At 46.7% G+C, this 23,292-nt stretch overlaps 1 protein-coding gene across 7 annotated transcripts in view; it reads left to right on the top strand.

Moving 5' to 3' along the window:
• Positions 1–740: 740 nt before the first annotated feature.
• The window catches only part of DNAJB6 (DnaJ heat shock protein family (Hsp40) member B6), a 61,171-nt gene continuing 38,619 nt past the window's right edge, over positions 741–23,292 (top strand). For 3 of the 7 annotated variants that reach the window (XM_084897554.1, XM_084897556.1, XM_084897560.1), the window contains exons 1-4: positions 974–1,134; positions 14,941–15,030; positions 17,905–18,014; positions 22,261–22,326. In XM_084897554.1, coding sequence (XP_084753680.1) covers positions 14,966–15,030; positions 17,905–18,014; positions 22,261–22,326 — 241 coding nt within the window. In that variant the 5' untranslated portion in view covers positions 974–1,134; positions 14,941–14,965. Of the gene's footprint in view, positions 1,135–14,937; positions 15,031–17,904; positions 18,015–22,260; positions 22,327–23,292 lie in introns of all 7 variants that reach the window. The other 4 variants (XM_084897559.1, XM_084897557.1, XM_084897555.1 and 1 more) reach the window with 4 other exon arrangements.

The following is a 23,292-nucleotide window of genomic DNA, read 5'->3' on the forward strand; positions in this document are numbered from 1 at the left end:
GAAATTCCAGTCTCTGCTGAAATTATCTTCAGTTTTATCGTGAGATGTCCATGCTGAAACCAGATACTGTTATTCCTTCTTTTTGACCAGGCATTTATCAATACAAATGTAGAGAATTGATTAAAAAAAATAATTTATTGTGCTAAGTGGTCATCTGCTAAAATGACATAAGAAGGGTTCAAGAAACATGAGAAATATGCACGATATAAAGCAATCTTTCTTAAAAAGTTATTTCCCGATTGCAGATGACATACAGTTTATCAGCTTCAGGTGGACAACACAATGAGCGGCCTTTTGTTTTGAAGTAGGTTAGACTAGAACCAAGGCTGTGCAAGCGTCCCTGGCGCCGGACCTGGGATCTGAATGCCCTTGTCAGTCAGCCCGGTGCGGCTCAGAGGAGGATCAGCAGGTGGTTAGCTGAGGTGGCTGCGAGCCAGGCCCAGGGCCCAGGCAAGGCGGCACTCAGGGTGCAGAGGCAGGATGAGCAGCCCTTCATTTCCTAAGGGCCTGGTTAGGTGCGGAGGGTGCTGTCACGCGGAGGTTGAGGGGCGGGCGGGGGTGGGGGGAGGAGGCAGCAGACACCTGGCCCCGGAGCCGAACTCAGTCCCTGCCTCTGCACTGAGACCACCGCACTGACCTCCTGGGGCAGGCGACAGCTTCCAGTCCCACCCCCCCACGGGGTCAGGGTTCATTCTTTAGCTCGGCCCCGCCTGCGCTGCTGCGCGCGTGTCCCCTGTGGGACCGGTGGTGACTCAGAGGCGGCGGGACCCGCGCGTGGCGGCCCCCTAACGTCCAGGCGCGGGGCCCCCGGACCACCGGCCCCACATCGCACGCGTCCCCTGCGTTTCCGGCCCCCGGGGGCGGGACTCGGCCGGAAGCAGCCTCCGCGGCCGCAGCGCGGCCCGGCCGCCGAGAACCTTCGGGAAGGCTGGGGCGGGCGGGGCGCATGCGCGACGGCCGGCCGGGCGGAAATGGACGCGGCACGCCGCCGCCGCGTGACGCACTTCCTGTTTGTTGTTGGAGAAAGGAGAAAAGAAAGCGCGAGGAGCCGCCGCCGTCACCAGCGCTGCTGCTCAGAAGCCGAAGACACCGGGCTGTCGCCCCGTCGCCTCCCCGCCGCCGGCTCCGCGTCTGGTGAGGCCGCGCTGGGGGCGGCGGCCGGGCCGGGCGGGCCGGGGCGGGAGGCCGGCGGGGCCGGTGTGGGCCAGGCCGGAGGGCCGGAGGGCCGGGCCCGGTTCGGATTCCAGGCGGGTCTCGTCCGGTCTCGGGGTCCGGACCCGCGCCGGCGGTTAGGGGGACTCGTGCGGGCGGTCGACGGGCCCCCGCCCCCGTCCTGCCGGCGCGGCCGCGTCCGCCCAGGAGCGGCCGAGGGCCTGCGGCGGGAGAGGCCGGCTTCTCCCTCCTTTCTGGCCCTAAAAGGTAGACGCTCCTAAAGGGGGACGGGGCGCGTGTGGCCGCGGCGCAGCGAGGCCGGGCGGGGCGAGGGGATGTTTCCAGAATTCTCCGGTTCGGAAAAGTTTGTCCCTGAGCACCACGCCGGTCTCACCTCTCCGTGCCGCGGCTTATGTAACTGAAGCTGGTACCATTTTTGCCCAAGTATGGGAAGGACGCAAGGGGTACAAATGGGACACTGTCGCCTCGGAAAAGGTTCTCGGAGCCGGTGCTGGTGCGGGGCAGACACGCCACCCTCGCTCCCCGCCCGCCGGCTTCGCCGCCGGAAGGAGCCGGGTGGAAAGGTCAGACCGCCCCCCAGGGGCTGCCCCGGGGCCCGAGGCCGCCGCGCTCCCGCGGTTTCAGCATTTGCATTTCAGCTGTGGATTCCTAGGGAGATTTTGTGACTGGGATCTTTTTAAGGCAGCTGATCGAAAAGTTCAATGACCAAAAGAAGGTGTCGCCCGAAGAAACGTTCAAACTTCGAGAATTTTTATGAGTTTACTTGAGCCAAACTGATGACAATTGCTGGAGCAAAAACCTCAACAGATTGAGAAAATGTCCCGGAAAATGGCAGTGTTGCACCTTGTCTTTTATACATTAAAATCAAAAGAGATAAAATTGGGCTACTTGGAATCCATTGGTCATAGATTTGGAAGGTGGGAGAAAGCAAAATGGGGAAACCATGGGATTGCATAAAAAATACCTTTTTACCTCGGTGGGTACGGATGGTTAACAGTCAACAATTAACTGATAGTAACAATGAGGGGATTTGTGGGGACAAGACAGAAAGGAAATTAGGTATTGCAATGGCTTGTCCATCAAGTTTTTATTTATTTATTTATTTATTTATTTATTTTATTTTTTTTTAATCCTAAATGCAAAAAAACACAGGCTGAGTTAAGTGAAGATTATGAGGGCCCGGCCTCGTTGTTCAGTGGTGGAGCTTAGATACATGATCCAGGAAGTCACCATCCGATTCCGGTTGGGGCGGGTTGGGGGCTTGAACCCCTTGTGGGCGGGTGCAGGAGGCAATGATTATCTCTGATGTTTCTATCTCTCCTCTCTTTTTCTCTGAAATCAGTAAATACTAAGAAACAAATTATTAGGGAAAAAAGACTGCCCTAGGCCATGACTATCTACCAATAACTGCTTTTAGTTAAAAAGTTTTAATTTCTCTGAGTTTGTAAGGCCACCACATAGGCCTCCCCTGAAATTGTCAGGTTTAGTATGTGGCCTCTCAGTCCACAGGGGAAAGATAAACCCATAATTTGAAGTGCTTGGTGATTCTCCTTTAGGTGTGATCACAGTTGTTAAAAAATAATTGTGAAGATAAATGTTTAAGGAACTACATGCTGTTCTCCCCCGTCTGCCTAGTTCACCCGCCCCTCCAGGTTCTGTGGGAAGTTTCATCCAACTTTTCTTGTTTCCAATGAGATCTAGGCTGCTGTGGGGTTAGGGTTCTGCATTCCGAGGAAAAGGTGAGTGCACCTTTATTTACAGCTCTTGAGCTGAGTTCTTTTGGATGATGCAAGAACATGCATTTGGGAGGTTTGGAAGACAGGAAGTGGGAGGGGAAGAAATGGGCTGAGTGGAGCCGAAGACCAGAAAGTGGGGGGTTTCAGCGTCTTTTAAAATGTCAGATGAGTTCAGAGTTCTCTTCAGAATGTTCTTTTGGATTTGAAAACTGTGTTTGGGCGGTATTTCTGGCTGCAGGACAGGGTGGGCAGTGTTGAGTAATACTCTGAACTGGGTGCTGGTGAGGGAACTTGTCTGATACCTGCAGCTAAGAGTCATACTATATAGCTTTTCCTGTTTAAGCCATCCCATTTTTATGTGGTAGAACCAAAAATATTTTCTCTTGGATAGTTTCAAATCTACAATTGTACTGGTCACCAGTATCAATAGTTTTCTATCTAGCAAACTTAAAAGCCAGGTTTGGTCTATGGGTGTGGGTGTGTGTGTGTGTGTGTGTGTGTGTGTGTGTGTTTTACAACTTCAGAGGGCACTTTAAAACTTGGGCATATATTTTAAATTCATTTTTTTTAGGTCTGTGTAATCCTCACCATGTTACCTTAGTGGTGTGACTGGTTCCTTCCTTGGGGATAAAGGTCAGTTGCTACGTTGGTTAATTCTTCTGGGCGCTTGCACAGCACTTCTGGTGGCTATGCTGAGCAGTAAGTGAGCAGGATCAGCCCTTGTACGTTGATATTTTTTTTTTAAATATATTTTATTGATTTTGTACAGAGAGGAAGGGAGAGAGATAGAGAGCTAGAAATATCGATGAGAGAGAGTCATCGATCAGCTGCCTCTTGCACACCCCCTACTGGGGATATGCCCGCAACCAAGGTACATGCCCTTGACCGGAATCGAACCCGGGACCCTTCAGTCCCCAAGCCGATGCTCTATCCATTGAGCCAAACCGGTTTCGGCTGTACGTTGATATTTTAACAGGGTTTTAAAAACCTTTATTTCTTTTTGCCTTTTCACTTCCTAGGAAATAAGTCTAGCATTTAGGATGCTGGTGTGTTAAAAAATTGGTTTGATTTTAAATTTGTCCCGGACACCACCTCGTGGTGCAAGGCAGGTAACTGCAGGCTTATTAATGAACGAGGATGGAGGGTTAGTGACAAGATTGAACAAATTCTGCAGTTTCTCTTGGGATAGAATTTGGGAGAACTTCAAACTTGAAAAAAGGGGGCTAAATAAGAACAAATTGGCGAAGATAAGAACAATGCTAGAAATGGAAAGACAATTTTAAAGCCTAGTTAGAAAAATGACATTGCATAAGCCACATAGCAAAAATTGGATGATTTTCTTATGTTTTGATTATAAAGTGTTTTTCCAAACTTGGTTTTTTAAAAATATCTTTATACTTGAAAGTATTACATATGTTCCCTTTTCCCCTTCTTGCCTGCCCACGCCCCATAAGCTTTGTATTTTTAGGAGGACGTAGTTAAAAATCACAACTGACCCCTTTTGTTTTCATAGCCTACCTAAGAAGTAAATTTAAAGAACCTTTTTAAGGAGTGGAAATTCTGAAAAATACAAGTAGTTACATTTCTAAGGTTTATAGTATATGTCTTAAGTAGAGAAGGTTCTGTCGTGTCATTTACCATTGGTACTTTATTTCAGAATCTTTATCTTATCTAGACATAACTTGGTTTTCTCACATTTTTTTACCTTATATGAAATTTGTAAGAAATTGTTGCCATTATAAATGAAAAACAATGCCAGCTTTGTTGCTGATAATCTTCAGTCCATTCTGTATGGGGCTGTTTCTGCTTTGTTTATTCATGTGTTTTAGTTTTTAGATTCCACATGTAAATGAAATCCTTTGGTGTTTGTCTGACTTATTCTCCCCCCCCCCCCTTTTTTTTTAAATTGATTTCAGAGAGAAAGGGAAAGGGAAAAAGAGACAGAAACATCAATGATGAGAGAGAAGCATTGATTGGCCGCCACCTGCACACCCCACACCGGGAATCGAGCTTTCAATTTGGGCATGTGCCCCTAACCAGAATCGAACCTGGGGTCCCCTTAGTCCGACGTTCAGTCCACTGAGCCAAACCACTAGGGCACTTACTTAGCACAGTACACACTAGGTCCTTACATGTCACAAATGACAGCGATTTCATTGAGGCTGAGCAATTTTCCATTGTATGTGTGCACTACTGGATCCATTCATCTCTGGGTGGAAAGCTACGCAGATTGTCCGTCCAGGCTCAGGCTCAGATGCAAGTGTCAGTTGTCTTTGAAAGAGTGATTTCCTCGAGGAAGAATGTGGTTTTGTGCCCTTTAAAATTCTCACCCTACCTTTCCCCCAGAGGCGTTTAGAGTTTGCCTTGTGTTTGTGTGCGGTGCTGGGCAACCCTGTGCATTCCTCAGGGTAGGCCTTGATGCTGTGTTCTTGGTCCCTGTAGCATTGTCCCAGCCAGAGTGCTCCAAGTACTGGTTGAATTGGATCCTTCTGCTTGCTTTGTTTGCATTCTGATTCCTGTTCTGCAGTTAACAGTGGGATCCAGAGTTTAGAAAAGTTGGGAAAATATGCACATAGCATACAATTTAAGTTCACAAGTACTAGAGACAGTGCTCGCCAGGTCTGTGTTCTATTTTATTTTAATGAAAGGAATTAATAGGTGACGGTGGTGTCCATGTTGAGTCATAAAGGAAAAACTGTGTCTTAGAAAAGCTCTAAGGGATATTAGGTTAAGAACAAAATATTGAAGTGGATGGTCTGTTTGTTTCTCCCACCTGTGGACTTGTTCTAGGAAGTCATCAGAAATGAAGGACACCTGGGAAGCGGTACCAGATTTGCCAATTCCTTTTATTTAAACTTCTTGTCTGTTTCCATTCCAGTAGTATTGTAACCAGTTAGATGCCACAACGTGAGTTAAATACTTAAAAAATATTTTACTTAAAATTGCCTATTTTCTGGGTTAATAGCAGTAATATATATTTGATTAGCCATTTTTTAAGCTAAAGATAGGGACTGTGGGCAGTGGACATTACGACCTTTTGAATCATTACTTATAACAAGGTGTAACCTGCGGGTGGTTAACAGTGAAAGGCTTTCTGGAAGAAGGATCCTTCCCCTGCTTCACCTCCAGTTTCATAGTGGAGTCTTACGGATTGGAAAGGAGTAAGGAGTTAGTGTTGCTTTTGCAAGCAGAGTAAGGTTTCTTTGATTCTAGAGGGAGGGATTTGAGAAAGGTTTTCGTCAGTTTTGTTCAGTAACACCTTATTTATGTGAATGACCAGATAGGGTAGCAGAAGGCCTCAGGCTGTGGAGATGTCTGAGGAGCTCAGGGACTCTGTCAGGCTGCCCAGAGTGGTATATTAGTAACAGTTGTGTTGGGCACATGTATTTTTTTGTTTCGTTAAGAACATGGAGGAGATGGACATGACCACCGAGTCCGTTGTGGCTCAGTGGTTGAGCATCAACATGAACCTGGAGGTCATGGTTCCATTCCTAGTCAGGGTACAAGTCCAGGTTTAGGGTTTGATCCCCGGTGTGGGGCATGCAGGAGGCAGCCACCTGATGATTCTCTCTCATCATTGTAGTTTCTACCTCTCTCTCCCTCCTTTCCTCTCTGAAATCAATAAAAACATATTTAAAAAAAACAACAAAAACACACGGGAGGCATGAGGGATTCTGTACAGTGCTTTTCTAGTACTTCCGTGATAACACGGATATAGAGGTTAGTGATGGTGGTTTTGTTGGGGGATCTAGGCACTTTTTTTTTTTTCCCAGTGACCTAGACTTATTTTAAACCCAAGTCTACCTTCAAGAACTCTAATGATAAAGCTTTTAAATGTAAGTGATAGCAATTTAATTCACCTGTAGAGGAGATATGCCAGCTGATAGAGCTCTGGGATTCAGAACTTCTCTGCCAGGCATTGATGTGATGGTCCACACCAGAAGGGAAGTGGGTGTGTGCACTCCAGCCTTCCCCTGACGGAGCGTCTTGGGTACTGTGTGTGCACCCTGGCTCATCGTCATATTTGTGTCTAGAGGCCCCGTGCAGGACATTTGTATATGGGTAGGGTCCCTAGGCCTGGCCGGTGATCAGGGGCCTTCCAGCCTCCAGCCGCCGGCCAGGACCTGCCTTCATTCCCAGCTGCCCCCTTAGTGGTCAGCACACATCTATCTAGTGAGCTATCAAACTTAGTTCTCCCGGTTGAACTCCCCCAGGGACAATTTGCATATATAGCTAATATGCAAATTGTGTGTGTGTGTTGTATATATATCTACCTATTTGGAGGATGTGAGTGTTGAATGGGCAGCGGTGGACCCTAGGAGTTAGAGGGGTGGTTGTTGACTAGCAGATTGGGAAGAGAAGCGCTTCCTGCTTGGTGGGGCCAGCTCTGTGTGAGGACAGACTCCTCTGCCCCAGCAGTCTGAGGCTGAAGTAGAACTCAAGGGAAAACCAGTGCCTGCTCATTGTGGGGACAGTGAATGGCTCCTGGCATCTCCTTGAGGGGAGATTAGATTAGGGTTTGTAGAATCTAGCAGTTACTGGTGTGCAGTCACATTTTACTGCTTTGCTAATTGGGCTTGGTTACTATAAATTCACCTTGTTTAGTGGACAAGAGTCTCTGCTTTGCTTTCCAGGTGACTGCAAGGTGCTTGTTTCAGATGCAGATGCATAGGCTAACATGCTAATGGGTGACAGAGTCTTTTCAAATGGTCCTAGGTACCCTCCTTTACACAAGTTCATGTGCATTACTAATCGGCAGACTGCCATTCAGGTTGTGCTTGGTAGGTTGTGCTTGGAGAGGCTCCTGTGTTCTTGGAGCCCAGGCTCACAGTACTCACCCTGGCAGATTGTCGGTCTGCTCTATGCTGGCCCAGAGCCCTTTCAGAGCCCTGAGTTGCTCTCAGTAATGTCAGGAGAAGCATAATGACAACACTTTTCCCGGCTCTAACAACATGTGTCATCCAGTGGGCATCCCCATGTCAAAGGCTGATGAGTAGACACAGTTAATGCTTGGATTCCACTGGTCCCAACAAAGCCTTTGTAAGGTTTGGCTAAAAAAATTTTTTTCTAGGTGGAAAATGGACCACGACCAGTAAGCAGTTTGTAGGAAGCACTTGAACATGAGAACAGTCAGATCAGGCCCAGGTCAGTAATGGTTTCTGAGGGCCTGAAATTCTCGGGCCAGAATGGGAATTAGTGCAATATCCAGACCGCAGGTAGGCAGTCTTCTTAAAAAACTGATGTATACATTTAAAAAACTTGATTTTTGGAGAGAGGTAGGGAGACGAGAGTAGGGGGAAGGAGGAGAGAAATATGAATGTGAGCAGATCATCCTGCATGCCCCCTACCAGCTGCCCTGACTGACCTGGGAATGGAACCCACAACCTTTGGGTGCATGAGATGATGCCCAACAAGTGAACCAGGGCTATGTTTACCTTTTTTGGTGCATAAATTTCTTCAGTTTACCTATAGTGAAGAGAGGACGGCTTGCACTGGAGTGCCTAGGTCGGTCTGTCTGGGCTCCTTACTTCCCACTGGTGTGATGCTAGACTGGGTATGCCGCACTGGGCTTCAGGGTTCCCGTTTCTCCAGAGAGAAGGACAGGCAGCAGTGTCCACTCAGTGCTCAGGCTGGGACTCGCCATGGCAACATAGTAAGTTTTAGCCATGTCAGGACATGAACATTCACTCTGCCCTCTGCCCCAGGGAAGGTTTGTCATTTTAGAGGGGGAAATTCTGGTCTTTATTTTTTTCTGAAATAACCTTGCCAATTCCTAAGCCATTCAAGGGCTTGTGCGGTAGTTGGTTGTGTTGGTCTATCGCTTGTCTCCACTCGCACATTTTTTTTTTTTTTTGGTTCTTGCGTGTACATATGTATTTTTTATTTTGATAACTTAATCTTAAATTATTTGTTTTTCTCTTTAAGTACACTTGACATGCAACACTGGAGGTGCAAAGCATGTTGGTTGATACATTTGTATACCACAGCATGATTACAGTCCAGCTAACACCTTGAATGTCACAGTTATATTTTTGTTTCATGTTATTTATTTACAAAGTCAGCTTTTCCTGCTCTACCTAAAGTTGAAAAAATAAGAGCAATACTAACTTAAGTGACTCCAGTTAAGTTCATTATTTTACTGATTCAAGTTGTGTAATATCCTTATGACTGAACAGCAAACATGGACAGAATGATTTTAAAGGTACATTTCAGATAGTGACCAAAGAATTGGCCCCCAGGTAGTGATGGTTTCCATAGAAGTCGTGAGAAAGAATTAATTGACTAATGGAGTGAAAAGGTTATGATGATAGACAGCAAGGTCAACCCGAATATTCATTAATTTGCTAATGCCTTCCAAAGCGGAAAACCTTTGAAAGACTTAGGGCCTATAAACCCTTTGTGCACCACTGTTAAGGTCACTGAGTACAGCACATACTTAAATGGCCATTGATGCACAGATGGGCCTTCAAAAAATATATATTTTTATTGATTTCAAAGAGGAAGGGGGAAAGTAAGAGAGAGAGAAACAATGAGAATGATTGATCAGCTGCCTCCTGCACACCTCCTACTGGAGATCGAGCCCACAACCCCAGCATGTGCCCTGACCTGGAATAGAACTGTGTGTGACCTTCTGGTTCATAGGCTGATGCTCAACCACTGTGCCACACCTGGTAGGCTAAAAACATTTTAAAAACTACAGTGTCATGTGTGATGAGTATGACTGTTATAACGGAGGCATGTATAAGATAAGAGTCCACATAAGGAAAGGGACACGGCGCTTGGGGAGGCATTCTAGACAGGATGGGGGTCAGAGCATTGCCTTGTCTGGAGCCCGCAGGTGGTGGGATCCTTTTACACCCAGGAAGGTGTGGGAGGAGGAGTGGGGTGTTGGTTCTCTGCAGAAGAGTCTGTCCCTGGAAGGTGCCATGTGTAGTAGTTTTTGGAGTACACTAAGGAAGCTTATTTTAATTCCACATTGTTGCAGTAAAAATAACTAGCATTTGTAATATGTGACTTTCGTGGGTCTTAACAGTGTGTTCATTAACAAATCAACTTTTTAAAATTGAAAAAAATAGTAAAGGAGATCAGCATGTAGAGGAAGAATTAGACCAGAAGTTGGTAAAACCTAAACTGTAGGGAATTGTTGGAAGGTTTGAATAACTGACTTGCCTAATGTGTGGTGTGAGTGTTTGGCAGTAGTGTGCCTGACAGAAATGAGTGTCTAAATCAGGACACGGGAAGCTGCTGATTAACAGGTAATTGGTTATGGAGGTGGTGGGGAAGGCCAGATCTTAGGCACGCCTAGGTTTCTGATGTGGTCAGCTGCATGAGCGGGATGACGTGGATGTCACGCAGAGTACAGGAGATCCTGGTGGGCGTGTGGTTAGGAGGCTTCAGACCATTGGCATAGGAAGTGAAGATTGCGGAGTTGGGTTAATTGCTCCCATATTTGTTATTACCTGTTGCCCTTATTCTTTGTTGCTGTTTTTGTTTTACACCTTTTTCTGCCTTTAGTTGAACATTTTATTTGACTGTTTTTTGTCCTTAGTATTTGTTACACAGGCAGACCCTGGAGATATCAGGGCTATCAGTAAGGAGACAATCACAGTAACGAGAGCGTAATTGCTGGCGGAGGGTCTTGCTTTTAGCTTACCAAAAACACCTCTGTGAAGGGCAGTGACATGAAACAGCACCATGAAATGGGCTTCTTAATCCTCTACGTGATTGTCATGTAACCAGTGGAGGTTACATGGACCGAACACTAGCTTGCTTCAAAGTATCTTCTACAAACAGATATTCCTAATTCCTCTCTCCCTGCCCGTCATGGTCATTCATTTCACTTACAAGTATATGGATGCACAGAAGCCTGCATAATCGAATAATTATTGTTATTATGCTGGTCAGTTAGGAATAAAAAAAGGTTTTACTTCTTTGTTATCCTCAACTGAGGGTATTTTTTTCCATTGCTTTTCAGAGAGAGTGGAAGGAAGGAGGAGGGAAGGATCGAAGGAGGGAGGGTCAGACAGACAGATATCGATGTGAGAGACTGGTTGCTTCTCGCATAAGCCCTGACCAGGAGTGAGGAGCGAACCCACAACCTAGGTATGTGCCCTTGACCCAGGAATCAAACCCTAGACCCTTCGATGCTCAGGCCAATGCTCCAACCACTAAGCAGCACTAGCCAGCGTGAAAGAGATGTTATTTTCATTCACTTATTTTTTTAAAATATATTTTTATTGATTTCAGAGAATAAAGACGAGGGAGAGAAAGATAGAAACATCAGCTGCCTCCTGCATGCCCCACGCGGGACTGAGCCCACAACCTGGGCATGTGCCCTGATCAGGAATTAAACTGGGACCTCCTGGTTCATAGGTTGACACTCAACCACTGAGAGACACCCTCAGGACTCATGTCCTTTTGACATGGCTGTACTTGTTTGTTTCGACTTTAATTTTGAAATGTCTTAGATTTACAGAGGAGTTGTAAGGATGGTACAAGGGTTTTCCTGTGTGCCTTTTCACCCACTTTCCTTATACCAGCTTCTCTGAGAGATTAGCATTGCTACTGGACTGTTGACTACAGACTGTTCTATCCCATCAAGTGTTCATGAATGACCTTTTCCTACTCCAGGAGCCAGATGGCATTTAGTGGTCTATTCTTAGTCATCTCCATGCTGGTCCACTTCCTCAGTCATTCCTTGTGTCCCTTGACCAGGCCTGTAATTTTTGCAGCTTCTTTCCTTTCTTGCCTGACCCATGTCCGAGGCTCTTGTATCTCTTCTGCCCCAGACGTACATGAGCAGGGCAATTAATTTTATTTCATCTGCCTTCTCCCCAAAGGGAGAGATGTGAAGGTGCACACTGTCGGTAGCAGTGAGCACTGGAGTCCTGCACTTGTGGGACAGCTGGTTTCTCCTGTGCTGTGGCTGATGGATGCACTGCTTATCAGTGATCAGCTCACTTCCACTGAGAGGGGAGGGTGTGCTTGAGTCAGCCGGCATCTGCAGTGGGTGAGGGTGGCACTGCTGGTACCATTAAAGATGGAGAAAAGGGAAGGTATTTGAGATAGTTTGCTGGACACTAGACAAAGCTGAATTAATTCACTTTGTATATGGTGATGCTGGTGATATTTCCAGTCATGCAGCTTGGAAGCTCAAGGTAGAATTTATTAGAGAATGACCAGGTGGGACCTGTTGGGGGGGTAGTCAACAGATTTGGTCATGTTCTATTTGAGATATCTGTCAGATGTCCAGATGGCTAAGTCAAGTAGCTGTCTGTCTATTAATGTGATGTACATAAGAGAGACCCAGGGTTGGACACACAGTTGGAGAACCATTGCTAAATATATGCTATTTAAACAGTGGGCGTGCCCGAGCTTTCCCAGCAGGTCTTGTGGAAGGAAGCGAGCTGGCAGGAGAGGCAGACCAGAGACTGCCTCGACCAGAAAGCCCAGTGTGCGCAGGGCTTTGGAAAGTCACACAGAACAAGCCCTGAAAATGTCTCTTGGGATGCTAATGGGGAGGCTGGCTCTTGACTTTAAATAAGAGGATGCTTCAGGTGTTGGGTGGGAGCTGGCCAGGGTTGGACGAGGGAGCAGAGAAGGGATAGCATTGGCAGGGTGTGATTGGTCTCTCTCAGTTCACTTGAATTTTCTTCATGGGGTGGTTTTCGTTTAGAAAGAAGAAAAGCACTAGCCTTGGAGGGCGCCTGTGTGCAATTGACCATGTTCACAGGAGTGCCCGGGGGCAGGAGTCTCCCCGGGGATTGTATTATAGGTGGTTGAGCAATCACGAACTTACCTGGTAGGCAGGGCTTTGAGTTCCACCCATCTTCCCATGGCTGTGCCAACTGCCTTGAGGATCTGGCTGCCACAAAACCATAATTGTTTGTACAAACGTCGTACTTATTGCAAATATAAGGTGAGCCATTGGGACTTGGAGAACCTGGGCCTGGGCTTTGAAATGGTAGCAAAAATACCTAAGCATGGCCTCTGACACACCAGATGACCTCTGAAGTGGGAGCTTTGTGCAGAGGTGTCTCTCTCCTGTTGTGACAGAGGGCTGGCATCATTCCCTGTCTGTCACTGCTAAGACTGCCACAGACCTGTGGCTACAATAGCTCCCAGTGAATATAGCCCAGCGTATCCTTAGTCTTTTGAGTAGAGCTGAGGCATGCATGCTAGTTTTCTGCTGCTTTCTGGCGGCTGCTGCACTATTGTGGCTGATGGACAGATTTTTAATTCCTGAAGATTGCAGGTTGCTGTGCCTCTGGTCATAAGAACTGCTACTTCTGTGGGTGGTCATTTCCAGGTTGAACTTAACATTCTCACTGCTGCCACTCTGCGTTGAATGATGTAACTACCAGTGAGAAAAACTTGTATAATAGTTGTCTCACTCCCGTATCTTTAATTGATTGCATTTAAAACTTACGTTGAACATATTTAAAAAATGGAAAAAACTGCAATGAACAACCTTGAACCCAGACATGCCTTCCACTAACTATTGTGCCACATTTGGTGTGTGCCTCTCAGCTAGTTGGACTTGAATGCCAGGTTGGAGGAATTACAAGAATAGTAATTATATCGTCTTTCCCCCCTAGTTTGTAATTAAAAATAAATAAATATATATATATATATATATATATATATATATATATATATATATATATATTTGATGTCAGAGAGAAAGGGAGAGGGAAAGACAGAAACATTAATGATGAGAGAGAATCATCCATCAGAGTCCTGACTGGGAACTTAACTGTGACTTCTGGCTCACAGGTCAATGCTCAACCACTGAGTCATGCTGGCTGGGCTAATTGGTAATTTAAAAAACATGGTGAGCCGGGACCGGTTTGGCTCAATGGATAGAGCGTCAGCTTGGGGACTGAAGGGTCTGGGGTTCGATTCCGGTCAAGGGCATGTACCTTGGTTGCCGGCATATCCCCAGTAGGGGGTGTGCAAGAGGCAGCTGATCGATGACTCTCTCTCATCGATGTTTCTAACTCTCTATCTCTCTCCCTTCCTCTCTGTACAAAATCAATAAAAAAATATATATATTAAAAAAAAAAAAAAAAACATGGTGGGACTCTACTTGAGAAATACGTATTTTACTATTCTGTTTTTACAAAATACATTTTTATTGATTTCAGAGGAAGGGACAGGGAAAGGGAACAACATCTGTGATGAGAGTGAACCATGGGTTGTTCCAGCCCACCCCTTCCTGGGGAGTGAGTCCGCAACCTGGGCATGTGCCCTTGACCAGAATCAAACCTGGACCCTTCAGTTCGCAGGCCGATGCTCTATCCGCTGAGCCAGACCTGCGAGGGCCATATTTTAGTAGTCTCTAAGTGGCAAATTTGTAGTCTGTTCTGTTATTGAGTTTCTTAAACATTTAATATTTGGAACTTTCATTGATGTATTTGAGGTTATATATTATTATTTTCTGAATTTCACGTTACTTCACACTGATGGCCCTTAAAGATGGCCCCCCTTTCCCTCCCAGGATGTGGGGAGAAGAAGGTGTGTGGTTCCATGCTGTGGATCCTCTGGATGAGGCACTCTTTCCTGGTGGCCCCAATGTGCTGCCCAGTGCCTGACATGGGACACAAATAAGGGACGAGGCAACAAGCTTCTGAGCATTCAGGCGAGAAAGGATGTTTGCCAGGGGCCTGTCAGTTGCTGCTGCTCAGGTGGGCACCACATCTCTGGCAAGTCACCTGTTTTACTTCGTTTAGGTTGGCGATTTTCAACTGGTATGCTGCAAAAACTTTTAGAAATGCAATACCAGCCTATGTAGTCAGGGGCACTGACCTCTTTCTCCTTGGATTGTCAAATGAAAACAGCCAACACCATAGCCATCCAGTGTGAATGAATCAAAACTATACCTATTTTTTTTTTTTTTGTCAGGTTGGCAAAATATGTTTTGGTGTGCTGCAGAATTTTAGTAATTAGCTTATGTGCCATGAGGTAAAAAAGTTGGGAAGTCCACTGTTTCCCTGCCCTGATGTCACTGACACTGGATTTCTAATAGCAGGACTCGTTCCAACAGCCTGTAAAACATGGTGGATTACTATGAAGTTCTAGGCGTGCAGAGACATGCCTCCGCCGAGGACATTAAAAAGGCGTAAGTAATTGTATTTCTTAAATCGTCTGTGCCGTTGGACAGCATAACTCTGTATTGTCTATCAGAACGGCATTCAGGAGGGGGGGCGGGGGGCATTGGGTCGCATGGTTTCCTCTGTTTCTTTCCTTGGGGCAGTGGATTCTGTTTCTGCTGAAAGTGGGTCAAACTTCCTGAGGACGTGAGATAACCCCAGAGAGCCTGGCATTGGACTTTGAAATGGAGTTGACTTGGCACTTGGGGAGTGTGGTGCCACAAGCATCCTGTGGGGTCGTCTGAAAATCCCCATTGTTGGGAGACCAGCCTGCTCCTCTGACTGTGACTTGGATCTAATTGATTCATTAGATGTTTTGTTGTTGCTTTTGATAATTTTTTGAGCTAATTTGAGCCAAACTGATGATAATTGTTGGGAAGCAAAATTTTAAGGGGTTGATAAAAATGCTCCTAATTTTTTTTTTTTTTAATATATTTTATTGATTTTTTACAGAGAGGAAGAGAGAGGGATAGAGAGCTAGAAACATCGATGAGAGAGAAACATCCATCGGCTGCCTCCTGCACACCCCGTTCTATCCACCGAGCCAAAACGGTTTCGGTTTTTTTCTTTTTCTTTGAGAGAGAGAGAGAGAGAGGTAAACATTGATTTGTTGTTCTACTTATGCATTCATTGGTTGCTACTTGTATGTGCCCTGAGGAACCCAAAACCTTGGCTTATCAGGCTGATGCTTTAACCAACTGAGCCCTGGCCAGGGCATCATTAGATGTTAACATAAAGGGTTCAGTGCCTGTGAGCATGGGACATCAGAGTCCCAGGGTGATGAGATATGAATTTAGAAAATGCTAGTACTTTAAAAGATGTTCCCATTTTGTCTTGTGCAGTTGAATGAATGAATATTGACAGACTTGATTTAGCCTTATTTATTTATTTTAATACTAGAGGCTCAGTGCACAGAATTCATGTACGGGGGGGTTGGGGGGTGTCCCTCAGCCCAGCCTGCACCCTCTCCAATCTGGAACCTCTTCAGGGATGTCCAACTGCCCTTTCACAATTTAGGACTGCTGGCTCCCAACTGCTCGCCTGCCTGCGTGCCTGATTGCCCCTAACCACTTCTGCCTGCCAGCCTGATCACCCCCTAACCACCCTCTTGCCAGCCTGATAGATGTCTAACTCTCTTCTGCCAGCCTGTTTGCCCCCAAGTTCCCTCCTCTGCCGGCCTGGTCACCCCTAACTGCCCTTCCCTGCAGGCTTCATCGCCCACAACTGTCCTCCCTTACAGTCCTGGTCCCTCCCAACTGCCCTCCCCTGCTTGCCTAATTGCCCATAACTGCCCTCCCCTGCTGGCTATCTTGTGTCCACATGGGGACAGGATCTTTGACCACATGGGGCAGCCATCTTATGTGTGGGAGTGATGGTCAATCTGCATATTACTCTTTTATTAGATAGGATGTTCTTATTGATTTCAGAGAGGAAAGGGGGCAGGGGGAGAATCATTGGTTGGCTGCCTCTTGCACGCCCCTACTGGAGATTGAGCCCACAACTTGACATGTGTTCTTGACGCTCTTGTCCACTGAGCCAAACCGGCTAGGGCTAACCTCATTTATTTTTAATGAAGAAAATTGCAGCTATGGGTGGTGTATGTTCTTAGAACAGTCCATTCTGTGGACTCATCCTTGTTCATGTGAGATGATTGGGAAAACGGTGAGGCTTATAGGTGTGTGGCTGTCTTCCCCCCTGAGAAAACCCCCAGTACTGTGTGTGCTTACGGGCCCTCCTCGTGGCCCTCGCCCTGCTGCTCAAGCCCAGGTGGGGAAGCCTGAAATCTGAGCGGAAGCACAGGACACTGCACTCCGCTGGCCTTGACCCGACTTGCAGTCGAACCCACCTCCGTGCCCTGTACTCTCAAGTTCTCCCAGTGCTCTGTCATCTTTTATGGAGGGCTGAAGCCTAAGGGTTGGGTCTGCTTCTCCATGATAAAGCCTCATGTGGTTCTTATTCTAGTCTTAGATTTTAAAGGGCACCCTCTCTCCCCATTTAATGTCCTCATACTAAGTATATGCTACTTAATGTTTAGCTAGTACCATGTTTCCCCGAAAATAAGACATCCTCCGAAAATAAGACCTAGCGCATGGAAAGATAAGACATCCCCTGAAAATAAGACCTAGTGCAACTTTGGGAGAAAAAATTAATATAAGACACTGTCTTATTTTCGGGGAAACAGGGTATTAGACAGGATTTGTTTTGTTAATCCTCACTTGATATTTTCCCATTGATTTTTAGAGAGAGTGGAGAGGGAGAAAGGGAAGCATCCATGTGAGGGATACACATCGATTGGTTGCCTCCTCACATGCCCTGACTGAGGCCAGGGATCACCCTGTAGTCCAGGTACATGCCCTTGATTGGGATTAAACCCATGACCTTTCCATGTGCAGGCTGATGTACTCTAACCATGGGGAACACCTGCCATGGCAGGATATTTTAAAATCTGTAAAGCTTGTGATTTTCATGTTACTATGACCATAGACTTGCCTCCAGAATGGGACTACATGACTGCTGTGGCTGAGACAGCAGCCTCCCTGTGAGGAACGAGAATGTGAATGCAGGAGGACGGTCGTGCGGCAGCCTTTCAGTGCTCAGTGAGCAGGGCCATCTCAGCCTCACGTCTGAGCCCGTGCTGCGCACACTTTGACCTCACAGCAACACTTTTCTACTGATGGAGATCTGTGTGTATTATGTTCTCTGGGTTTTAGAGCTACTTAATTTGGTTCTGAATGAAAAAGGGAGTTTGTAGCTCTGAAGTCATTTTCTTGTCTCATTCTGTTTCAGAGACTATTGGATTTTTGGACTTTGGTTGTGATCGATACCTTTTTACTCTTTTAAAGGTATCGGAAACTGGCATTGAAGTGGCACCCAGATAAAAATCCTGAGAATAAAGAAGAAGCGGAGAGGAAATTCAAACAAGTAGCTGAGGCGTATGAGGTGCTCTCTGATGGTAAGTGACCCCAGGGCAAGACCTCACTGGGCAGTGATGCCCAAGAAGACTACTTTCGACTTTCCTGGTCGGATGAGAGCATAGGTATTGAGTGCTAATGGAAGTCAGGTCCATTCGCCTAGTTTCGTGAGTCATGCTAAAGCTTAGCTGCTAACAAATCCAGTCCACGGTTCTTGGTGAAGAGGAGACATGTCTGGGTTCTGGGGTAGTGGGACTCTATAAGGACTCCGGAAAACCACTGGTCAGCCTTGCCAGGAAGCAATACTAGATAACGCAGTGTGAGTCAAGATAGAGGCATTTGAAAGGGTAGAGGCTGATTCACTTGATGTGTCTGCATAGGTCAGGGTCACTAATTTTTTTTTATTAAATACTAGAGGCCAGGCCTGAAAATGTATGTACTGGAGGGTGGTCTCTCAGCCTGGCCTGCTCCCTCTCACGGTCTGGGAGCCCTCAGGAGTGGAAGGCGATGCCCCATCACACCCCTGCGTGTCTGCTCCTCAGGCCGACTCTGGGCGGCTGGGCGGCTGACATGTGAGGCATGCCTGCGCTTGGGGCAGCAGCTGGGCAGCCGCCATCCAAGGCTTGCCTGCACCTTGGGCCAGCCCTGGAGTGTTGAGGGGCCTGGGGGACTATGGAGGTAGGTGCATGGAGTGGCCGGGCCCGCCCCCAGGCAGCACACCTGCTGCCCTAGTGGGGCTGAGTGGACTGGGCGCCACCATCTTGTGGCTGTGGGTACTGTTATCTTTGAGGGTCGGGCAGTCAATTAACATATTCCCTACTTATTGGCTGTAGGTGCAGCCATTTTTGAGGTGGGACAGTCAAGATTCCCTCCTTATTGACTGGGTGTCACAATCTTTTGAGTATGGGGCAGTAAATTAGCATAGTGTCTCCAATTGGCTGTGGGTGCATTCATATTTGTGATGATGTGAGGGTCAATTAGCATGTTTCTTTATTAGATAGGATATTTCTTTTATTGATTTCAGAGAGGACAGGAGAAGGAACGAGAGATAAAAACATCAATAATGAGAGAATTATTGATTGGCTGCCTCCTGCATACTCCCTACTGGGGAGTGAGCCTGCAACCCAAGCATGTGCCCTTGGCTCGAATCAAACCTGGGGCCCTTCAGTCTGACACTCTATCCACTGAGTCAGGCCGTCTAGGGCTGGGTTCACTATTAAAAAGTCATTTTTTGTGTTGGGACAAATACCATTTTACGCTCAACCATATCAACAGTTACTATATGGGAGCACCTTGTTGTATCCGTTAGTGGCTCCCTTCTTTATTTTAAAGGAAGGCCTTGGCATCTAATTTCACAAGTAACTTTGGTTACTTATGAAAGCACAAGAACACGGTTGCCTGTCAGTCATCTACACCAGTGTTTCCCAACCTTCTCTCATGATGAGAATCACCTGGTGGAGTTGTTAAAACACAGATTCCTGAATCCCAACTAAGAAGTGCTAAACTAGAATTTTTGGGAACATATAGGTAAAATTGTATACTTAACTAGTGCTCTAAGACAGATTTTATATACAGAGCACTAAGTTAGGTATGCAATTTTACCTATATGTTCTCAAAAATTCTAGTTTAGCACTTCTTAGTTGGGATTCAGGAATCTGTGTTTTAACAACTCCACCAGGTGATTCTCATCATGAGAGAAGGTTGGGAAACACTGATCTACACTATAAAGGAGAAACATGCACATTGACTGTCTCTGCTATAGCCACCAGCCATATCAGGAGCGAGGATGCAAATTAACCCAACAAAGATGGCAGCGGCCATGCAGCTGGAACAAGCAGGAGGCTTGGGTTGCCCCTGGCAATGGAGGAAACCAAGCACCCCCACAACCTGACCTCCATTCAAAAAGGGGCTTGGGGGGAGGGCTTTGTCGCTGGGGGGGGGGCGTGGCCAGTCTGTACCCAGCCCTCAGCCCCTCACCCAGGCTGTCCAGGCACTCCAGTGGGGACCTCACCCCATGGGGGCGTGGCTGGCCTGCAAACCACCACAGGCCCCTCGCCTAGGCTGCCCCTTGCCCCAAGGGAACCTCCACCCTAATCTGGGACACCCTTCAGAGCAAATCAGCCGGCCCCCACCTGTGCACCAGGCCTCTATCTATACTAATTAAAGGTTAATATGCTAATTAGATTGGGAGACCTTCCAGGAGACCTTCTGGACGTTCTTCTGGACAAAGCCATGGTGGCAGGGCCGAGGTAGAGGAGGTTAGAGGCCAAGAGGGGAAGGCAGTTGGGGGTGATCAGGTCAGGATGGGATTGCATTTATGGTGATTAGACTATTGGGGGGGTGCTGGTGGGGGTGATCGGGGGAGGGCAGTTGGGGGTGAGCAGGCCAGCAGGGGGCCAGTTGAGGCGAGCACACTGGCACGGGGTCGGGGGCGCAGTTGAAAGTGTCAGGCTGGCAGTGGGGGTAGCATTGGGGGGTGAGCAGGCTGGCGGCCGGGGGAAGTTGGGGCGAGCAGGCTGGCAGGCAGAGTGGTTGGGGGCAATCAGGCAGGCAGGTGAGCAGTTAGGAGCTAGCAGACCCGGATTGGGAGAGGGATGTCTGACTGCCGGTTTAGGCCCTTATCCCTGTAAACTGGCAGTCGCACATCCTTCAAGGGGTCCCAGGTTGGAGAGGGTGCAGGCCAGGCTGAGGGACACTCTTCCCTTCCACTGCATGAATTTCATGCACTGGGCCACTAGTCTTATAATGAAGCATTAAGGTCTTAAATTGATGGTCCAGCTTTTGAGCTGGACTAACATGAACACAGGGGACCTATGTCTCTTTTGTGGGTTCCCTAGGCCAGGAACATTAGTCAGGGCATATTGAGCTCAAATTTGAAATTCGCAGAAAGAGGATCTTTTTTAAAAAAATATATTTTATTGATGTTCTAGAGAGAGGAAGGGAGAGAGAAAGTTAGAAATGTCGATGAGAGAGAAACATCGATCAGCTGCCTCCTGCACACAGAAAGAGGATCTTTAAAACCCCTTTAAAACTTTATTGGCCTCTTTTTATTTTTCAGAGAGGAAGGGAGATGATAGGCAGAAACAGACAACTCCACAAACTGGGCATGTGCCCTGTCTTTTAATTACTGAGCCACACCAGCCAGGCCTCTTTTTGTTGTTGTTTTTTAAACAATTGATTTTTAGCCCTAGTCAGTTTGGCTCAGTGGGTAGAGTGTTGGCCTGCAGATTGAAGGGTTCTGGGTTTCATTCTGGTCGAGAGCACATGTCTGGTTGCGGCATTGATTCCTCAGTAGGGGTCCTGTAGGAGGAAGCCGATCAATGATCCCCTTTCATCATTGATGTGTCCATGTCCCCCCCACCCTCCTCCAAAATCAATATAAAAATAACCCCCTCCAAATTGACTTTTAGAGACAGGAAGGGAAAGAGAGAAACACAGATGAGAGATTTAACATTGGCTGCCTCCTGCATGGCCCCTACCAGGAATTGAACATGCAACCTAGGTATGTGTCCTGACTAGGACTCGAACCGGCAATCTCTTGGTTCCTGGGTCAAGGCTCAACCACTGAGTCACACCAGCCAGGCTTGTTGCGCGCCCCCCCCCCCCCCCTTTTTTTTTTTTGATGGAGTGTGCAATTTTCATGGTCTCTTATTCAGCCTTGAACCCCAGCCAGGCTGCTGGGAATCCCCTTCACAGGTACAGCTATTGTTCTTACCCAGACTCTGGTTCCTGGCTGGGAGTGGTTTGCTCCTGTGCCTGACTTCCCCCAGCCCTGCATTTCATCTCGCGGTTTTGGAGAACCTGTGGTGGTGTGCCAGAAGAACCGACAGGGTTGCTGTGTAAATAGGGCTGCATTGCCATTCTTTTCATTCTAGAAGGTAATGAGGACAGGAAAGTTGCATGTCATGAAAGGCTTGGCTAGGTTGTAGATCAGGGCAGGTTCCTTTTCTTGTTTTCAGTTCCTACCATCACTTCTAGGAAGAATTTTGTTACTTTGTGATATGATGTAATGTAGCACATGTAGTCTCTCTGGGTGGTAAAGTGAAATATTTAATGTTTATAATCATGTTTTAAACTTCATAATTATTCATTATCTGAGTATGGAGAGCTGTACTTAGATTTCCCTGAACCCCCCTTGTCATTTAAAGTAAGCTGGTCCCAACTCCTTATCACTGAGAGTGAACACAGAACTGTGTTGTTTTTGACTTGCAACTTGGAAAACTTTATCTATTGCACTTGGATGAGACGGGAACTTGGTTTTATTGACTTTTCTTTTTAAATTTATAGCTAAAAAACGGGACATCTATGACAGATATGGCAAAGAAGGATTAAATGGTGGAGGTGGAGGTGGAGGTATGTAAATGTTGATTTTTTTTTTCTGGCAACAAAAGGTTTTGGAATTTGTTAGCTCGCTAGGACAGTGAGTTTCAGTGAGTACAGATGAAGCCCTTGGCTGAGGGAGTGGAAGGACATAGCGACAGCGTTTACATAGCCTAGTAGGAGGCTTTTGTTAGACTCACATGATATACCGTGAGTTTGTACACATCACCACCCTTTATGTCAAAATATCCTTGGGGGTTAAAAGTAGATCTACTGAAAAACTAAAATCACTAGCTCTGGTAGTAAAGCTAGACAGGTGTATTTTTATTTTATTTTATTCTCACCTGAGCGAAAGAACATCATCTATTGGTTGCATCTTTTACACGCCACAACCAGGGGTCGAACCCAGAACCTGGGCATGCGCCCTGGCTGAATCAGCTTGTCATCTTTTGGTGTATGGGCGAATGTTTCAGCTGACAGAGCCACCTGGCCAGTGCTAGACAGGTGTATTTTTGACGAAAAGTTTCTGTAATCGCCTGTGGTGTACATTTGGAATCAAGACTCCAAAACTACCCTAGTACACTTGGTTTACATGAAGTTCCCTAACAAAAAATAAACCTGGTGAGAGAGGATGTGCTGATGACACATTGAGAGATGGTGGGAAGGAAGGGAAGCCACATTGCTGACATGACCTTCTGGAGCACTGAAGTCCAAACACATGTCACCTGAGTCAGCTCGGGACTATGGTTTTGAATGTTAGACGCTCAGGTTTATGGAATACTTTAAAAAAATTTTTAATTTAATATATTTTATTGATTTTTCACAGAGAGGAAGGGAGAGGAATAGAGAGCTAAAAACATCGATGAGAGAGAAGCATCGACCAGTTGCCTCCTACACAACCCCTACTGGGGATGTGCCTGTAACCAATGTACATGCCTTGACTGGAATCGAACCTGGGACCTTTCAGTCCGCAGACCAATACTCTATCCACTCAGCCAA

Source organism: Pipistrellus hanaki (assembly GCF_964339955.1).
Source record: "Pipistrellus hanaki genome assembly, chromosome: 10".
Taxonomy (NCBI): Eukaryota; Metazoa; Chordata; class Mammalia; order Chiroptera; family Vespertilionidae; genus Pipistrellus; species Pipistrellus hanaki.